Consider the following 20,733-nt stretch of genomic DNA (forward strand, 5'->3'; position numbering starts at 1 on the left):
GTGAGGAAAATATTTTGACAAATCCATTTAAGTCAAATATTTTATTTTCTGGTCACATATAAAGATATAAATTACCAGTATTATACAGATGTCTCTATTCTTAAAAAAATTAAGTAACAAAATCAAACCACACCGTTCACTTCACACTGCAGTTATAAAACTCCACAAACACAGTCCATGCTTATGAAACTTACCCGATGAGGGTAGATCTTTAGAAATATCCAGAAGAGAGAGAAAAAAAGTGTTCAAATATCACTTTAATAAAGTTCAGTAGAAATTTACTTCATTGCAATTTCTCTAAAAAAAAACATCTAAACTACTAAAATTACATGAAGGTTTGATTTTTGAAACATACATTTGAATAATAACAGTTAACAAATTCAAAATGAGAAAAAAATGTTCCTGCATTTGGATAGTTTGAAGAACTAAGAACATATATGCTTTTCAGTGCGTGTGTGTGTGTGTGTGTGTTTATATATATATATATATATATGTTTACTATCACATGTTCGACATGACACTGTTCGAATGTACAGATGTCCAAACCAAATGTTCGGAAATCTGTACACTGAACAGTGTAAATGTCGAACCGAGCATTTCAGTGCAGTCTAATTTTGAAAATGTCGACTACACTGAAATGCTCCTACCCACCCAACATACTACAACTGTTTTTTGCAGGGGGGGCAAGCTCCCCTGCACCCCCCACTTATATATATATATATATATACACAAACTCTGAGATCGCACTACATTGAGGGTAAGGGTACATTTCCCCATCCCCACTAAAGTGCAATCTGCACCGCAATGTTGGAGCTGTCAACAGCGGCCATTCTCTCTTGTCAGCTTCGGCATTCCGGTGATCACCCTAGCAGTTCCGCTGTCTGGTTTTCGCACATAGTTCGTTCATCTAAAAGATGAATGAACATGTGATAGTAAACCTATCTATATATATATATATATATATATATATATATATATATATATATATATATATATATGGATCACCTTCATTTGCCTGAAAGCTCATTTGCCCGACACTCATTTTTCCCAGACCAAATGACTGAAAGCTCATTTGCCTGAAAGCTCATTTGCCCGAAAGCTCATTTGACTGACAAGTAGTATCAGCAAGAAAATGGAATATGCCCCCCTCCCCACTGTAGTGCGACCCTGGAGTTAGAATATATAGGTGGGGGTGTGTGGGGGGCACAGCCCCCCACAATGAGGGGTGTGGGGGGCGAAGCCCCCCACTTCATTTCATATGATATTGTTACCTTTTGATGTAATATTGCTTAGTAACAGGAAAGTAAGTGGGGGGCTTCGCCCCCCCACACCCCCCGTTGTGGGGGGCTGTGCCCCCCACACCCCCCCTACCTATATATTCTAACTCCAGGGTCGCACTACAGTGGGGCGGGGGGCATATTCCATTTTCTTGCTGATACTACTTGCCAGTCAAATGAGCTTTCGGGCAAATGAGCTTTCAGGCAAATGAGCTTTCAGTCATTTGGTCTGGGAAAAATGAGCGTCGGGCAAATGAGCTTTCAGGCAAATGAAGGTGATCCATATATATAAATATATATATATATATATATATATATATATATATATATATATATAGCTATGTGTCTGTGTGTTACTGTGCTTAAACTTCTAAATAAAATATACCATTAGCATAGCCTAGTTGAAAAGCTTAAATAATTTGAACACATTAGAACTGCTGTTTGTAGAAATCTAAATATAATTTGCACAAGTCAAAATCTGAGTGTACCGAACATACTGCATTCTGTGATGTCTGCCTTTTCTGCAAACCCTTATAAGATGCTAGTAGTTTACAATTGAGCAATATCTTCTGCAATATTCTAGCACACAGGAACATTTCATATAATCCTTGCAAATGATTTCATTGTTTCTTATTCTCACATTCATTTTATCATACAAAGAAATTTGCACAATTAAATGTTGGTCATGCAGAAATCACATTTGACTATTGCTTGTTTGAACAGAGCTTCTACAGAGTATTAGGCTGTGCATGTGATACAGTCACATTTACACTAAAACCTGGAACTGCTTTTTTCAAGGTACCGAGGAAGAAAATAAATACTGACACACTAAACACATGTACAGACACATCTGGAGTATTTGTCCCCAGGCCTCCGTTGAAAATTAGCTTCATTCCAAGTCAGACTTTTCCCAGTAAACAAATATTAAATAAAAATAAATAAATAAATGTACTTTTTGACTGAAAATACATAAAAAAATGAAGAAAATGCATTCCCTCTTTCAACATACTGCTTCTTAGATCTAAAGAAGTACTATGTCTAAATTATGAAAATATTTGCCTGGTTTCGGTTATTGCTTTAACATTTACTTACAATGTTTAGTAGCATTCAGTCCTGTTTATTTATTTATCTGGGAAAATAAAGGATTATATTAATATTTTAAGACATAACACTAAAATTAGTGAGTAAGAAGAACTGGGAAGGAGCTATTAAAAATGCACCCAGTAATATTACAAATACATGTATATATAAAATAAAACAGAGCTTGCATAAAAAAGTGTATTAATCATTCAGGAATTAAAGAGTTTTATGAAACATGGAATAAGTCATAAATTATTTTTAAAATCAAATGGAATATAGTTTATTACACAATATTTTGCCAAGAAATAATACAAAAAAAAAAAAGAAATGTAAAACAGAAAACATGATAGACACTACAAAGAGCAATAAAAGAGAATAATAAGACATTGCTATGGTCAAATATAAATATTTGACATTTATTTACCAGGAATGTGCAACTAGGACAATATCCCATTTTCAACAGAGGCCTGGGGAGAAAAGCTCCACACTGACATATGGTTACAGTTAAATAAAGTTACTACAAAGCCACATACATGTTGCAAATATATGGACAGTTATAATAAGCTGAAAAAAAACGTCAATAAATAAAGTTTTCACAAGTTGTAGTTCATATAGACGACATTAAACACACAGAGTATACTCTTTGGAATAGAGATGACTAGATAATATAGCCAATGGAAAAATAGATTCAATCTTTGCCTAAGAAACAGATTTTATTAATTCCTTCCCTCTGAATATAATCAAAGTAAGCTGGTGGTGGAAGAAGGGAGGGACTAATTCAGCCTGCAGGAGTAGAAGAGTAGAGCCACGTTTTATTTAGGTAGTCTTTCAGTAGCAGTTTAAAGTTGGAGGTTAGAGGTAGATCAGATTTGCAGGGGAATAGAATTATTTTTTTTAAGCAAGACAGTTATGAGTAGAGAGTTTAATGAGCAGATTTGTAGGGTTTATATAGACTGAGAAGACGTTCTTCATTAGCTCAAAATAGCCTATTAGGGTGATAGGAATGGAGAATAGGAGTGAAAGCAGAGCAGTCATTGGCTTTGTGAATAATGTTGCATGTGGAGATAAGCTGCATGTAATCTAAGTGGTGAGACAGTCTGAGCCAATTCAAAGCCTTAAGGGCAGTACAATGTGGCTGCGGTATAGTTTGTTGGTGCGAATTGTGCAACCTTATTATAGCATGATGCCAGCTTATTTTTAACTGTAGCCTGAAGGTTGGTTAGGATGGTGGTGTTCCTAAGGAGGTTTTTAGGCCTCTGGACCATTCATAATTTTTGGCGAGTCTTTTTTATGTTATTTTGAACATGCAGGTCATATTTAAGGTCATCATCTATAATCACTCCAAAATGTTTTGTATGGGAGACTACTTCAATTTAAACTTTGTTTGGTGAAAAGATTTTTAAATGCACTTTATCAGGCATTTTTGATTTGGGGAAAAATAGCAGTAACTTTTTTTTTTTTTAGGGTTGAGCAGTAGACGGGCATTATGGAGCCATTTCTCAACTGAGGAAAATACTTTGTACGTGATATGGAAGAACGTTATTAGATGCACATATAAGTGTAGAATCATCAGGTTATTTGTATAAGAGAGGCCAGATCTAATGAGGTATAACACTGATCACAAGCGACCGATTAAAGTCTTATCCAAAGAGTATAAAGAAAGTCAGAATTATAAATAGTGAAAGATAACAAGAGTATAAAAAAATACACACCTGTAAAATACCATTATCAACTAAAATAAACTTAGAGTATATACATTTTTACTATAAGTTAATAGTAAATCAAAACATTTAGAACTCGAGATGTACATGTGATTGTGACAACCGTGCCCTGGCCCAGCAATCGAGGAGCCTCAATCCTCACCACTAACACCAGGGAGGTTGTCTCCTAGAAGAGAAAAGGATAACTAATACACACAGTAAAGTACAATTTCCCTTAAGTGCACATAGAGATCACAGTCAGTCTGGGGCTGGTTGCTCCTTTGCTCACCAGATCTCCAATAAGACTCCACACTGGCACAGCTATAGGGTCCAGGTCTTAGCCTAACTGGGCAAGCTAAAACCTTCAGTACCCTCTCTTTCTAACCAGTGTTTTGTCTCCCTGCCAAGTAGCTGACACAACACACACACACTTTGAAATAAGTATTTATACACTTCACAGACACTCCTGGGAAAGGCTGACACAAATTCTCCAGCTGTGCCCCTTTACCCAGACTACAAGGTAGTAATTGCTGCCACCACCCAGTTAATACTATCAGCTACTAAAAGGCCCTTAAAAGGGTGCCCAACTATTATTGTGCAATATTAATATCCAATGGTAGTATGACTAACAGTCAAGGCTTACTTTAGAGTGGCCTATTACAATAACCTCTATAAATATGCAATGTACTCTAGAGTTTATCTCTACACAAAGCAGCCAAAGGTAGAAGGTTTTAAAAATATTTAATAATAAATAATTAAAACACAAGACAAAACTACTACACCACAGAGATGTCTAAGAGTTCAGAGATCACACAGAAACTTAAAATAATACAGTAGGACAGGTCTGATTTCAAAGAAAAATACCTAATTAATCTTTACTAGCTTTAACTATTCCTACAAGAAATCACAGTGCTAAAACTTACATGTGAGCAGAGTGCTGAGACGTTAGATGTCCAAAGTCAAAATGCCTTCAGTCTCTTGTGAGAAATATTATTTAAACATTACTAACAAACATGTTTGCTGGGTCCCTCCCCAAATTACATAATTTTTGACACTTGGGTTTTCCCAGGCAAACAAACTGCATCATCTTAACACCTGGTCTGAGTTCTCAGGCCACCACCTGCATTATTTAACAATCTAACACCTGCACAGAAACTTACAACAATAGAAGACATTTCACATGTATATTCTAAAAGAAACTAGAGCAATAAAGCACATTCCACATCTAAATTCTGGTCATAAACTTTAGCCTTAAAACAATGGGCATGAAATCTTCATCCAGCTGCCCTGGAGCCGAATTCTAACATGAAAGGGTACAACATGCTTCACTGGGCTAGTAGAGTGCAATGTTGTCACATATTTTGCAGTTTCACATTTCACAATATTCTTTCACATTCAAGAAAACATGCCTGTATTTTACATTTATTTACAAATGCCAGAATTGTATATCAAATTCTATTTGACTAGTATGGCAGCCTTCGCCCATCTCTCCCCAATCGTCACATCCCCCCCCCGGGGAACTCAAGCAAGTTTTTCAAGTGCCCCTTGAGAAACATCGCTTGAGAGTGTCAAGTCTATCTGGGTGCACATCACCTCATTCCCTGCCTTGAGAGCCCATCTGCATTGGCATTGCTACTCCCACTGCGGTGCTGCACTGACATATCATATGCTTGGAACCCCAGACTCCATCTTAGCAACTTGGCATTTTGCTGACTGGCTCTGTTTAACCATGTTAGAGGGTTGTGATCAGTCATCACAGTGAATTTTCTTCCATACAGATAAGGCTGAAGTTTTTGTAGTGCCCACACAAAGGCTAGACATTCCTTTTCTACCACTGCACAGCATTCCTCCCTGGGTTGGAGCCTATTACTGAGATAAACCATTGGGTGCTCTTCTCCATCTGGAGAAATCTGGCTAAGTACAGCCCCCACCTCATAGTTTGAAGCATCCACCTGCATAATAAAGTCTTTGCTGTAGTCTGGACTGGCTAACACAGGGGGTCCTCCCAAAGCTTCCTTAACCTTCTGAAATGCCTGCTCACATGCTGAGGTCCACACTGCCTTATCTGGCCTGCTCTTCCTTGTCAGGTCTGTGAGGAGAACAGCTATGGTACTATAATTGGGAACAATCTCTCTGTAGTACCCTGCTGTCCCTAAGAATGCCTTCACCTGCTTTTTGGTAACAGATGCAGGCCATGCCTGAATGGCTTCCATTTTGGCAGGTTCTGGCCTTTTCTTACCACTCCCCACTCTATGTCCTAGGTAGGAGATCTCTGACATACCCACCTGACATTTGCTCGGCTTAATGGTCAACCTTGCCCTCTGTAGTCTGTCCAGAACCTCCCTGACATGCTGAAGGTGCTCTTGCCAGGAATGGCTGTAGATAGCAATATCATCCATGTAAGCAAGGGCAAACCCTCTTGCTCCTGCTAAGATATGATCTACCAGCCTCTGCAAAGTCACTGGGGCATTCTTCATCCCAAAGGGCATCTTTGTGAACTCATACAAACCAAAAGGAGTCACAAAGGCTGACTTCTCTCTAGCACTTGGAGTCAAGGGCACCTGCCAGTAACCCTTGGTAAGATCAATAGTTGTAAGATACTTTGCCCCACCCAGCTGCTCTAGGGCCTCATCTGTCCTAGGCATAGGGTAAGCATCTGACTCTGTGTGACTACTTAATTTCCTGTAATCCACACAGAACATGTTGCTGCCATCCCTTTTTGGCACCAACACTACTGGTTAGGCCCATGGACTGCTGGACTCGTGAATCACCCATAGTTCCACCATCTCCTGTACCTCCTCTCTCAGAGTCTGTTTGACTCTCTCAGGCACCCTATAAGGGGCCTGCCTGATAGGCCTTTTGGGTCCTGTAGCCACCTGGTGCTGCACCAGGTGGGTGCTCCCTGGTTTTCCGGTGAACATGCCCCCAAACTCCTGCAACACTGCTCGGATTTCTCAAACCTCGGTAGTAGATAGCTGCTGGGACATTGCTACCCCTTGCACCGAAGTGTCAGCCCGAGCCTCACTGAGGAGATCAATCACAAGATCTCTCTCAGACTCCTCCTGCAATCCACTGCAAATGCTCAGTACAAGGGTCTCCCTATCATGGTAAGGTTTCATCATGTTAACATGGTACAATTTGTGCCCCTGCCATCTGCCTAGCACTTCCACCATGTAGTTAACATCACTTACCTTTCTTACCACCTTGTAGGGTCCCTCTCAAGCTGCTTGCAATGTGTTGTGTCTGACAAGAATTAGAACCATCACCTGCTCCCCTACAGCATACTCTCTAGCTCGAGCATTCCTGTCACACCACACCTTTTTCTGTTGTTGGGCTTCTGCCAGGTTCTCCTGGGCCAGACCCATGAGTCCCCTGAGCCTTGTCCTGAGGTTCAGGACATATGCCATAACAGACTCCTTGTGAGACTCACACTCACCTTCCCACTCATCTCGAATTAAATCTAGATGTCCCCTCACCCTATGCCCATACAGCAACTCAGAGGGTGAAAAACCTGTGGATTCCTAGGGAACCTCTCTGTAAGCAAATAACAGATGGGGCAAATATTTGTCCGACTCCCTCTTAAACTGATCTGCAAATGCCCGTAGCATGGACTTGATTGTAGAGTTTAACCTCTCAACAAGACCATTAGTCTGGGGATGGTAGGGGGTGGTCTTCATGTGCTTTACCCCACAGGACTTCCACAGACAAGCCAGCAGGTCTGACATAAAATTGGCACCTCTGTCAGACAGTATTTCCTTTGGGAAACGTACCCTGCAGAAAATCTCTAGCAAAGCATTCGTCACCTTCTCTGCCTCAATGGAGGACAAAGCCACTACCTCAGGGTATCGTGTAGCATAATCTACAATCACTAGGATACACTTTTTCCCGGTGGAACTTGGAGTACTCAGAGGACCCACAATATCCATAGCTACCCTCTGAAATGGCTCCTCAATCACAGGCAAAGGCATCAAAGGAGCTCTCACCATGTCTCCTGCCTTGCCTACCTTTTGGCACTACTCACAGGTCCTGCAGTACCCTGTTACATCTCTGGAAATTCCAGGCCAATAGAAGTTTTGCATAATACACCTCTTTGTACGTTTTATGCCCATATGACCTGCAAAGGGAATATCATGGACTATGGCTAGAAGCGGCAGATGTTAAGCTCTAGGCACTACCAACAGCTGTACTCTCTTACCTTCTAGCCCTCCCTCAGGGGTACAATCTCTGTACAGTAACCCTTTGTTCCAGTATGCAGATTCCCCCTTCCCTTGAAAATCAGGTGCCTCCCTAGCTACCTGCATCAGGCCTTGCAATGTAGGTCTGAGAGCTGAACCTGTCTCAGGTCAATCCTTGTAACCCTTCTCAGCTCCCCTTTCACTGGAAATCTGGCATCCTCTGACAGCAGTGCCTCACTGTCAGCCTGGGTACTACTACTCACCTCTACCTTTGCAGTCACACTGTCCAAGGGACCATCAAGACCCACAAGCAGCTGTGGCTCACCTTCAGTCTCACTGCTACAGAGCAACTCCCTCCCTGAAGTAACCACCTCAGTAGTCCTGGCTGCAAGTGTGCAGTCTGTCTAGGTCTCCCCCAGGCTACCAGACTTACATGCTTGTCTCCAAGCCTGACTGCGTGTAACTGCACAAGCGCAGGGTACTGCACTATCAAAATCATTCCCTATCAGGACATCTGCAGGTATATCTTCAAACACACCTACTTGCTGGCTTCCTTTTCCACCCTCCCAGTCAAGGTGAACCTTAGCCACAGGTATTTAGAATGGGATCCCTCCTAAAGCCCTGACTGGAGTAGACTGCCCAGGCAAGTAGAGTTCCACTGTAACCAGTGCAGGCTTTACAATGGTTATATCAGAGGCTGTGTCTCTCTTAGCAATGGCCTCTTTGCCATTCACTACAATAGGATTTAACCTCTGGTGGTAGTTTGGTACCCTTGTTGTCCCAAGACAACTTACTGTTGGCATTTTGTCTTTCCCACTTACTGGCTCCCTCACCTTTGGTTCCCCACCTTTCCTCCATGGACATCTATATGCCACATGGCTCCACAGGTTGCATTTAAAACATTTAACCCTAGCTCCTGGACATGTACCTGGACTAGTGGCTTCCCCTGCCACTGGTGGATTCTCTTGGGGCAGTCTGTGCAGTCCACCATGGGTTCCTTTATACCCATGAGTAGTACTGGGGGTCCCTTTCCTGTGCTGGGCTGCCCTGCTTGCTAGGTATAGGTCTCCCTTCTTCCCCAACTCCTCTGAAGTAGCACACTGTCTATCAGCTAACCAGATCCTCATGTCCTCAGGCAAAGTCCTAAGAGCTTGTTCCCTTACCAAAAGGTCTGCCAGCCCTTCAAAAGTGGTGACCTGACATCCACTCACCCACCTATGAAAATAAGTGCTCAGTTCAGCAACATACATTTTCATCTGCCTTGCGTCTATGCTTACGAAACTTTTTCCTATACATTTCAGGTGTTAGCTTAAAACATTCTAATAAATGTATTTTTACAGCAGTATAATCAAAACAGTCAATGTCAATCATTTTTGCTAAAGAATTTACAGCTTTACTATGGAGTAAGGGGGTCAGGAACCGTACCCAGAGCCTTTGGTCAACTTCATACTGTTTACATACCCGCTCAAGCATATGAATGAAGCTATAAAAATTATCCCCCTCTTTAAACTGTGGAAGAAATGTACTGACCTTTTGTGCTTCTGGGGTCCGGTTACTCCCTTCCCCATTACCTCCATGACTCTGGTGAAGAGTCAGCATTTTCCTCATGCCTTCTCTGCTGTTCATTTTCCTCAGCTTGTAGACTTCTCATTTTCTTGGCTGCTTCTAGGTCCATAACCCTGGCCTCCAACTCAAGTCTCTTTAGCTCCAGCTGGATTTTTAGGTCCACTGCAGAAAGGTTGAGCTGTCCATTCTCCGAGGATATTGTATCTCCACTGTCAGTCTGATTGTCCTCCAGGCTGCTGTTCTCTGATGCAGCTATAACCAAGGCTGAAATCAGGTCTGCCTTAGTCAGGTTTCCATGCACCAATCCCTTAGCCTGGCACATCTCCGCCAGCTGGCTCCTTGTCAGCTTTCCATACTCTTCTGCTGACATGCTGCCTGCTCACCCTGACTAACACTAAGCTAATAAAAGAAATAAAACAATTGTGATCTGAACTCTGAGAATACACTGCGTGGCTGTTTTAGAGTACAAAACACTTTTAGAGATCACTGTACATAACCTATAGGCATTCGCTCTACCCACACCACTACAAGCCAATTATTGTGTGAAGTAGAGCCCACCACTGCCAAACACTTGTGATGACTGTGCCCTGGCCCAGCAATCAAGGAGCCTCAATCCTCACCACTAACACCATGGAGGTTGTCTCCTAGAAGTGGAAAGAATAACTAATACACACAATAAAGTACAATTTCCCTTAAGTGCACTCAGATCTCACAGTCAGTCTGGGGTTGGTTGCTCCTTTGCTCACCAGGTCCCCAGTAAGACTCCCCACTGGCACAGCTATAGGGTCCAGATCTCAGCCTAACTGGGCAAGCTAAAACCTCCAGTACCCACTCTGTCCAACCAGTGCTTTGTGTCCCTGCCAAGTAGCTGACACAACACACACACACTTTGAGATAAGTATTTATACACTTCACATACACTCCTGGGAAAGGCTGACACAGATTCTCCAACTGTGCCCCTTTACTCAGACTACACAGTAGTAATTACTGCCACCACCCAGTTAATAATATCAGCTACTAAAAGGCCCTTAAAAGGGTGTCCAGTTATTATTGTGCAATATTAATATCCAATGGTAGTATGACTAACAGTTAAGGATTACTTTAGAGTGGCCTATTACAATAACCTCTATAAATATGCAATGTACTCTAGAGATTATCTCTTCACAAAGCAGCCACAGGTAGAAGGTTTTAAAAATATTTAATAATAAATAATTAAAACACAAGACAAAACTACTACACCACATAAATATCTCGGAATTCAAAGATCACACAGAAACTTAAAATAATACAGTAGGACAGGTCTGATTTCAAAGAAAAATACCTAATTAAGCTTTACTAGCTTTAACTATTCCTACAAGAAATCACAGTGCTAAAACTTACATGTGTGCACAAGGCAAAGTACTGATAAGTTAGATGTCCAAAGTCAAAATGCCTTCAGTCTCTTGTGAGAAATATTATTTAAACATTACTAACAAACATGTTTGCTCGGTCCTTCCCCAAATTACATCATTTTTGACACTTAGGTTTTCCCAGGAAAACAAATGGCATCATCTTAACACCTGGTCTGAGTTCTCAGGCCACAGACTGCATTATTTAGCAATCTAACACCTGCACAGAAACTTACAACAATAGAAGGCATCTCACATGTATATTCTAAAAGAAACCAGAGCAATAAAGCACATTCCACATCTAAATTCTGATCATAAACTTTAGCCTTAAAACAATGGGCATGAAATCTTCATCCAGCTGCCCTGGAGCCGAATTCTAACATGAAAGGGTACAACATGCTTCACTGGGCCAGTAGAGTGCAATGTTGTCACATATTTTGCAGTTCCACATTTCACAATATTCTTTCACATTCCAGAAAACATGCCTGTATTTTACATTTATTTACAAATGCCAGAATTATATATCAAATTCTATTTGACTAGGCTGGCAGCCTTCGCCCATCTCTCACCAACCGTCACAATGATAATTACAGCTGCATGTTGCCGAAGCTGGAATGACAGGATAATTAAGTGGAGTGGAGGACATCAGACAGAGTTTGTGAGTATTTAGAAGGAAAAGTTATGTTAGGCAAAATATTATGTGAGTTGAAAGTATAGCTTGGTACAACAGGAGCTGCCACATGAGGGGCAGTAAGAGTGTTTCTAGTAGGAGACAGAGTGATGTAGCTCATGTAAGGCGATATGGCTGGATGAGAGGCAATCACATCTGCTAATGAGAGGCAGTAGGCCTTTTAGTTTAGTTCTTAATTTTATTTCTGGTGGAATACTTTTCCAGACTTTTGGACTTTGTACAGAGAAGCAGTGATCTATACAATATAGGTAGGTTTGGGGGAGGAGGGTTGCAGTCAGTGTGGGGGCAGCTTGGTTGTGTTTCTAAGGCTATAAGAGGAAGTTTTTCTAAATAGTTTAGCTACTAAAGCCAACCAGACTAGCAGCTTGAAAACTTAGGATCCTAGCAGAAGGTCAATCCTTTGTTGAACAGGAAGCCATGTTGCTCGTTTTTTCAGATTTTTACAGTGACATTCATTTTTAGGGACCTGGGTTATAAATCTACAATTTTTATTGCTTAAATTGTGTATGCATATGGAGTTTGTTTTTGATGCTGTGGTTATTTGGGATAGTTGTATTCAAGATGGGAGAGTAGAAGGCCTTTGCCTATAGGTGTTCTGGAGCTTTTAGCAAGAAAGGAGAGATTGCATTGGCCAAAATAAGGTGGAGGAAGTAGTTAAGGGAGGGGGTCAAGCCAAATGCCAAGATATTTACAAGCAGTAATATTTTCTAGATATGCAAATTTAAGTTTTTATTGGGTACACAAAATCATAGTTTTGTTTTTTTTTTAAGTTGAAAAAGAGGCCTTTTTTGGAGATAGAACATCTCCTTGCAGGTAGTTCTAGAGTATTGGGCATTGAATTGCATATGTGCCATGTTATGTGCACAAAGGAGGAGGAGATGAGGTAGGTCAAGGGGGACATTTATTTATAAAGATGAAGAATAGTACAGAAGCAAGTGTAGAACCTTGAAGTATTCCTTCTGAAAGCTTACTCATTGGGAAATAGACGTATGAATTTTGACAAAGAAACAGCAGTTGCAGTTTTGTAACCAAGGTAGGGAAACAGGACTTAGGCCTGTTTGAAATAGGCCAAGAAGGAGGACGTTATGGTCTGAAAGGTGGAAGGCTTTTGTAAGGTCCAAAAAGATGGTGTCAGTGACCTGGCCTCTGTCCACAGCTAAGAGTATTTCGTCTGTTAGAGTCCACAGGGCTCTACACATGCTCTAACTGAACCAGAACTTATGTTGTATATGAGAGAGGAGGTTGTAGGTGGTGATGCATTGGGTGTTTTTCATGTAGATAATTTTTTCAAGCAGTTTGCCTAGAGAAAGGAGGGTAGAGATTGGCTTCTACTGGGATGTTTTGGTGGAGTGTCGAGTCGAATGTCCATGATGCAGTTAGAGGGGCCCTAGATAAAAAAAGGATGAAGAAGGGAATAACAGCTTAGAGACTGTTTATATCAATGTACCTAGAGCAGAAATGTAAGAAAGTGAGGCCGTTGAAATATGGACATGCAGTAACAACAGGAATTGGAGGCTATCGATAAATAAAAACCTGAGGCAGAATACTATTGACTGAAGTAATCAATCTGTGCGCAGATTTATAATATGATGATACATCATTTTCAGTTGTGCTTAAACAGATTGCACATTTGTATCAATGGGTAGAAGGTACAGTGGGAAAAATACAATTTGTCGAAACTTATTTAATGTTATTTTGATATTATAAAGAAATTCTGGCTATTCAGGATTGAGAGAGTATTTTATTTTTCTTCAGAAATAACATATTTCAGTATGTTTTACATTGTAAACTACAGTTTTTGGAGGGGTTGCTCCAAGTTCCACAGATCATCCAACTGCCTATAATAAGCAGGGAAGCACAGGCAGAACAGACCCCTGAATAGATGAGTAAAGAACTTTACAGTAACAGAAATTCTGTTTGATTAGGCTTTTAGTTTTGTTCCACATTTTCAAATAGTTGGGCACACGTAACAGCGATTGATGTGCACTATGCAAAGCTTTGAATATGTTTGCCTTTGGGACTTTATTTTTATTCATTTTTTTTTAGGCTTATTGAATTGCGCCTGCTGTGGATGAATTTGCAGAGTGATCTGCTATGGTATCTAATAACCTATTTGCTTAAGGCTAAGATCTTCATCTTAATACTTCACAGGATGAAACTGAACAGGAGACAACCCCATACACTAAGTAAATACCTGAAAGAACCAATATGAAGGTGACCGAAAGACAAAGGATGCCAAGCAACTTTTGTGTATGGCATAGCTTCTCTGTGCTCTGTATGAATGTCAATACTATGTGGCATTTGGAACAGTGACCATGTATGGTTTGATGGCTTCAAAGCTTAGTGGTGAAACACATGTATAGGACACTAGACTTCTTGAGGAGTTTAAATGGAAAAGTCTGAAACAGTGACAGGGAGAGAAGCTATATCAGATGATAACTGAACGTATTCTCCATTGTCACAATTTTAAATATGAGAGGGGCAGTTGTGAAAGTGATGAATAACAGAGCTTGGCAGAGCTTTTGACTTAAACATATTAATACTGAATGTTATTTTCTGGATTTATATGTACAGTCACACAGGTTTCCTGTAGTGTAACAGAACAGCTAAGTTTTGATTCAATTTGCGAAAACAAAAGAATACAGAAGGGCTATGTCCTGTTTCTACAGAAACAGTGTCATCACTGAAACGTAAAAAAAGTATAGGGCTGGAACAAGCAAAATTTGATAAAGAAACACTTTTTGAAGGTTTGGTGTTATGAAGTGTGAGGTTACATTAGAGAATAAATACTAGCTTTTATGGGAAGAATACTCGAAAACCAAATGAGTCTGAGAAGGTCTGACATTATAAAAAGATTTACTTTTCCACATTTTTTATTTAATTTTGTAAAAAATAGCAACCAAAAAAGGAAGGTAATGGAAGAGTGAAGAGAAAAATGAGAGGGAATTACAAGCCCCCGTTGGGACTTTAAATAATAGAAATGAAGACAACAAATGCACATCTAAAAAGTGACATTTGTGAGCCTAGTCCCATACTTTGACCATCTATCCTTCCCTTAGATACCTAGCTGACTCATTCATTCAGTACTATTTGTGACCAATGACCAGTCCACTCATTGCCTTTATAGCAAACGTCAGCCATCACAAGGGCTGCCATCACTTATGGTCACGCCTCTCAATCTCGTAGTGCAAGAACACTGGACAGAGCCAAAACTAATGGGGAATAAAGGCTCAAAATCAGGGACAGACGTTATTCGTCCCACAAAAGTGTCCAGCAATATGTAAAATAGGCCCTTCATGCTGTTTATCAGCATTTAGAATGGAACTCAGTTCAGCAGGCTTACATTTAGCAAGATCCAGCTGCAAATTACAAAACTTTGGAGTGCTTCTTTCATGTTATCATATATTTCCCTATATTCTACCTATATAGATGTAATTTTCTTGCTAATAATTTTATAAAGAAGCTCATCAGTTTCATTTAGAGAATATAACATTTAGTTTATAAAAATGGAATGCTGACAGTCCTTAAATATTGTTTTTATAAACTTAGAAAGTTGTTGAATAACATGTTTTGTATTAGCATGTATTTTCTGAAGGATATGAAGTCAAAAACTCAGATGTCTGTCTTTGTTAACTGACTTCAGTCTAGACATCCTCTGATATTATGGACAGTTGAGTGGTATACTTACAATAACGTGATATTTACACTAAGCAGTAACTTCCTGTGCATGCCCAAAAAGTGTTCTCAGGAAACTTGTGTAGTGAGTACATTACATATCTGCCACTCACTCAAACTAATGACATAAGCCTGCAGAATCTCCTCATCCTTTGTAAATAAGCATGTCATGTAGGTTTCTTCAGTCTCCCCAAACATATGCCCCATCACCTCACCTTGCCTCACATCTTTAGTTTGTTCCTCATAAAATATGTGGTTTACTAGCAATTTGAGGGCTAAATGATACTGCCATTGTCTGCTATCTAAAATCCATAAATTAAATGCTTGTCTACCCAGATTTTCATTTTAAGTTTAAATATATTTACTTTTTGTTAAGTAAAACTGAAAATCGTATAATTAAAGTTTTACCATTCAAATGAAAATTTATGAATATAAATTTTAATATTTAAAATTATATATGCGTTTGACATGAATGGACAATTTAGAACTTCTTTGAAAAATATTTGAAGGAAGTGTAAATACTCTAATATTAACAAGCTATTTGCTTCAATTTTAGCATTTTATGAATTTATCAGTCCTGTTTCAAAAAATATTTGAGTCCATATATTTTTCATTGTACAATTAATGACTAAAATGTATAATTTTTGTAATCTTAAAATATAAAATGGATCTAAACTGGTCTATTAATTGGAGTAGAACAGATATTAGTTGAGTTATAGTATTAGGACCAGGCATTGATAATATACAAACATTAAAACAGAAAACAGAGGCTATAACGTTACACTATAAGTAATCATAATATAGATATAAGAGTTTTCTCATATGGCTTGCTACAGTTGCATTGCCAAGATAAATAAATGTAAGGAAAGTAGGCAGCCTTGTGGTGTTTCACAGGTAATTTCAAATCTAGGTGATATCCCTGAATCTAGTGTAGTTGAACTATACACATCTGAATAGTTTTGTAAAGATGTCCATTTTTTTTAATATTTGAAATAAATAGGTCAAATGAAACCCATGAAAAGCTTTTCTGCATCAAGACATATAATCCTACAGCTGTTACAGTTTTTGTAAGACTTACACACACAAACACACACGCGCGTGTGTATGTATGTGTGTGTGTGTGTGTGTGTGTGTGTGTGTGTGTGTGTGTGTGTGTGTGTGTGTGTGTAAAGTAACTGGTTTAAGAAAATTCCTCGTGATACATTACAAGAAAGGTTTATAATGAAAATCAGGCTGTGCATACTGAAGTTATACGTTGCTCACAGTTAAACCAGTTATTATGATTTTCTTGCTAGAGGGGCTTTTGAAGGTTTGGTTTATGAAGTGTGATATTTTTGTATATATTGTTTTGAAAGTGTACTTGTGTTTGTAATGATTCTTGCTTCAACTAAACACAATGGCTCTTCTTGTAATAGCAACATTAAATATTTAATATTTTTTTTGCTCTACTACCAGATTAATCAGATGGGATGTTACTTTAATATCTGTAGATAAATAAAACATGTCATTCATAATAATTTACCATACCTCTCAACTGTTCAGATTTTTTACTAATATTTTCAGTGTTCATCATATAAATTTGCATTTTCTGGTAAATCACTGAGGAATGAAGTCACTAAGTAATGATATATATTTGAGTTTCAGACTTCATATCCTTAAAACATGTATGTTAACATACATTTTGTTATTCTAGCAACTTTCTAAATTAATAAGTTCAATATTTAAAATCTGTTCCTGTTTTGGGGCATTTGCCCCCCCCCCCATTGTTTTAAGCTTTTTGTCTAAATTTCTTGTGCTAAGAGGTTGATAGGAATGTAGATCCATTTGAAGTTTTCTATGTTAGATGCGTACTATTATGTACATGTAGCATTATATTTTCAAAGAGATAATTCAGAGCTAATGTTAGATATGTAAAATTAAGTATACATAACATTATATATAATATTAAAGGTCTTTCCACAGAGCTAATTCAGAGCTAATGTCAGATGTTTAATATTCTGTAAGTATATTTCATTATATATGATATTAGAGATCTTTCTACAGAGCTAATTCAAAGCTAATGGTGTGGGAAAAGCAAACACGTGTTACTCTCTCTAAAGGATTCATCAATAAATTCTCATTATAGCCCTACTTATAAACAATTGGCCTGCAGGTGCTTCATAAAGCAAACAGTTACTGTGCTGGACTCTGTGCCTAGAAGACCTGTTTGTTACTGACACTGAAGCATGTAGAATTTCTCATATGCAATTACTTAATGTACATTTTGCTGATTAAGCATGTATGCCTTAAATCTATGTCATTCATATTACTTATAATATATTACTTGTTTATAAGGGGTGGGGGGTTGACATAATGGTTAAGATGTTTACCTTATAAACATAAGGTGCAGTGTTTGATTCTCACAGGGGGTAATTGACTAGACTGAAAATAGCCTACAAGGGCAGTTAGGCTAGTACTAGTCTATGAACTTATGTGACTGTCATATATTGTTCTTCATCAAACCTGAAACCTGTTGAGCTAAGATTGACAACTGTGCAGTCATCTCCTGTTGTGCACCCATATTAGCATAAATAAACAAGACGCAGTCTGCTTTTATAGGTGTTGCCCCATATTTCCCTGAATAAGTACATCACTTCCCTTTTGGATGTCACATGCTTTGCAAGTATAACTCTCATTATTCATCTCTTCCATTGTCACCAATTCTAATCAGTATCATCTGCTGAAATATATGACTAAATCCTTTCATTGTACAAATATTTGTAAATGTTTAAGCTCCTACAATCTCAGCATGTTTTCACAATTTTTCAATTACCACAAGTCATAGTTATAATAGCAGAGCACAAGCATTTAGAAATGGATGCATTACTTACATATAGAATGATGTAGCAATCTCCTTCAAAAAATGACCCATGGGCTTTTTCTGGAACTGGGACCAATGCCATTTTCTATAAAAAAATAATGAGAAACAGAAATTATATGTACTTACATGCTTAGTGGCACTTTCCTGCTTTGCCTGAAGCTGTTCTAAAACAGAAGCTGGTGAAACATGCACTTTGGTTCACAATATGTATAAACAATGTTGCAGCAGCAATTTATACTACGTTCTTTTTATTTCCAAAGTGACTTCACTCAAATTTGTGTTTATTGAGTTTTACTTCGCTTTGCATGAAAGACTGACAGAATACAAAACTATATTAAAGGAACAGTCATGTCTAGTGCACTTTGTTTATCTGGGCTACATGTTAGAGAGGAACCATCTCCACATTCCACGTTTTGGTACTGAAACATGCTCTATTTCACCTATCATACTAGCTATGGCATCCCCCACCCCCACCACTTAACTAACTCCATTAGGAGTCTTGAGAGTTTTGGAGGATTTTGTGTTCTCTTTTCATTTAGAATTGTGTAAAAAGTGTGTACTTTTTACACAATTCTAAATGAAAAGAGAACACAACAAAAACCTTAATGTAAAATATTACCATCTACAGTTATTAATGCAGAAATCGATCGTATGAAACAGTCCAATCATCACCTTATTCTTGGCTACATGAAAAAATAGCTTTGCAAGCTTTTGTTGCTTGTGTTTGCTAATAGATAATGAAGTGACTCTTCTCTGACATCCCAGGTTTGTTTTTATGGTGACTCTTATTAATTGATATGGATAATTTTTACATGTTTTTTTTTTCTAGTAACATGGATGCAGAGGTGCTATATATATATATATATATATATATATATATATATATATATATATATATTATATATATAATAGATATATATATATATTTAGGATCTTATGCAATGACACACACCCAAATGCAGGAATCCTTCAGTTTCATTGAAACATGGCTCCAAAACATTCAATTACTACTCAACTCTAAGAAGATACAGCATATTCTGCTCACACTTAGACAATACCCCACCATTACTTCTTCTAACCAAACCAAAATTGAACATGTAACATATACCAAGCTCCTAAGTGTCATCATGGATGATGCCCTGAAACTTTACCATCATACATGGCAAGCTATCTCCAAAATTTCCCAAAAAATGTGCATCACTGTATATCAAGGTGAACCTTATTTGACTGACCAGGCTAAGCAAACCATTGCCTGTACTCTGTTACTCAACCTCCTATATGCTGCTGCTGTATTTGTCAACCTACAAGCTACCCAAATAACCATGCTATAAAAATGTTACAGCAAAATAACTGAATTCACAGCTGATAGGCCTCACAGATCCCATCACTGCATGATACTAAAAAGGTTAATTGTTTAGAATTGCCTCACTTTCTAATACTCACAGAATTAAAAACTGTTTGCAGTTTTATTTCCTAACCTGAAAAATGCCAGACACTAAAAAGTATTAACCAGCCTCACTCCCCACTGAGGAGTCTTCGCTCTACTGACAAATTCTTACCGCACTCAATTAAATGAAATGATACTTCAGGTGAACCACTGTATTCTTCTCATATCTGTAAACTATGGAATTCCATTCCCCTCTCACTCATACAAACTAACAACTTCAAATCATTCAATCCGCTGTTGAAACGACACCTAAGGGTGTCATGGTTCTGTTCATGTAACACACCTGGCTAATCCCTGTAAACTATCCTTATCTATCCCATCCTGCTCGAAAATGACTACTTGGCCAGCAGTCTTCTATTTTATCGTATACTATTAACTCTGCTTGCCCACATACACTGTACCATACTCTCCTCAACTTTACATTGTTATGAAAGTTCACGTTATCACTGCACTACTGTTATAAAATACTGTGGGTCTAAACTTTGTCTAAACACCAATTCTGATCTATCTTTTCAATGATTTTTTTCATATCATTGTGTTGCCTATGTCATAATTACATTATGTTTGTGTTCTGACTGTTCATACATACCATCTTAATCACAGGATCATATGAGGGCCTTACAAGCCTATCCAAAAATTTAGCCCATGTTCTGACAAGTCAACACCTGATGTCCCTGTCCAGCAGGGGACACAGGTACTCTGATTGATGTGGAGAGGGAATGTATTCCACAGAAGGGGGTCTCTGGGATACAAATCTGTCCCACCAACAAGTCCTATTGATGTTACAGACCAGGTTGAGGTCGCTCGTGTGGGTTGTTCGAGTGGCACTTGACTTGCAGATATGTAGCAGTCCCATCAAAGTAGGGTCTGAGAT

General features: G+C 38.7%; 1 protein-coding gene across 2 annotated transcripts in view; it reads right to left on the bottom strand.

Annotated features, from left to right (window-relative positions):
- LOC122811508 (advillin-like) overlaps positions 1 to 20,733 on the bottom strand; it is a 731,661-nt gene that overhangs the window by 418,675 nt on the left and 292,253 nt on the right. For both annotated transcript variants that reach the window (XM_044083391.1, XM_044083390.1), the window contains exon 3: positions 18,423 to 18,497. In XM_044083391.1, coding sequence (XP_043939326.1) covers positions 18,423 to 18,497 — 75 coding nt within the window. The remainder of the gene's footprint in view (positions 1 to 18,422; positions 18,498 to 20,733) is intronic.

This window comes from Protopterus annectens, chromosome 9.part0 (genome assembly GCF_019279795.1).
Source record: "Protopterus annectens isolate FY-2018-M chromosome 9.part0, PAN1.0, whole genome shotgun sequence".
Classification (NCBI taxonomy): domain Eukaryota; kingdom Metazoa; phylum Chordata; order Ceratodontiformes; family Protopteridae; genus Protopterus; species Protopterus annectens.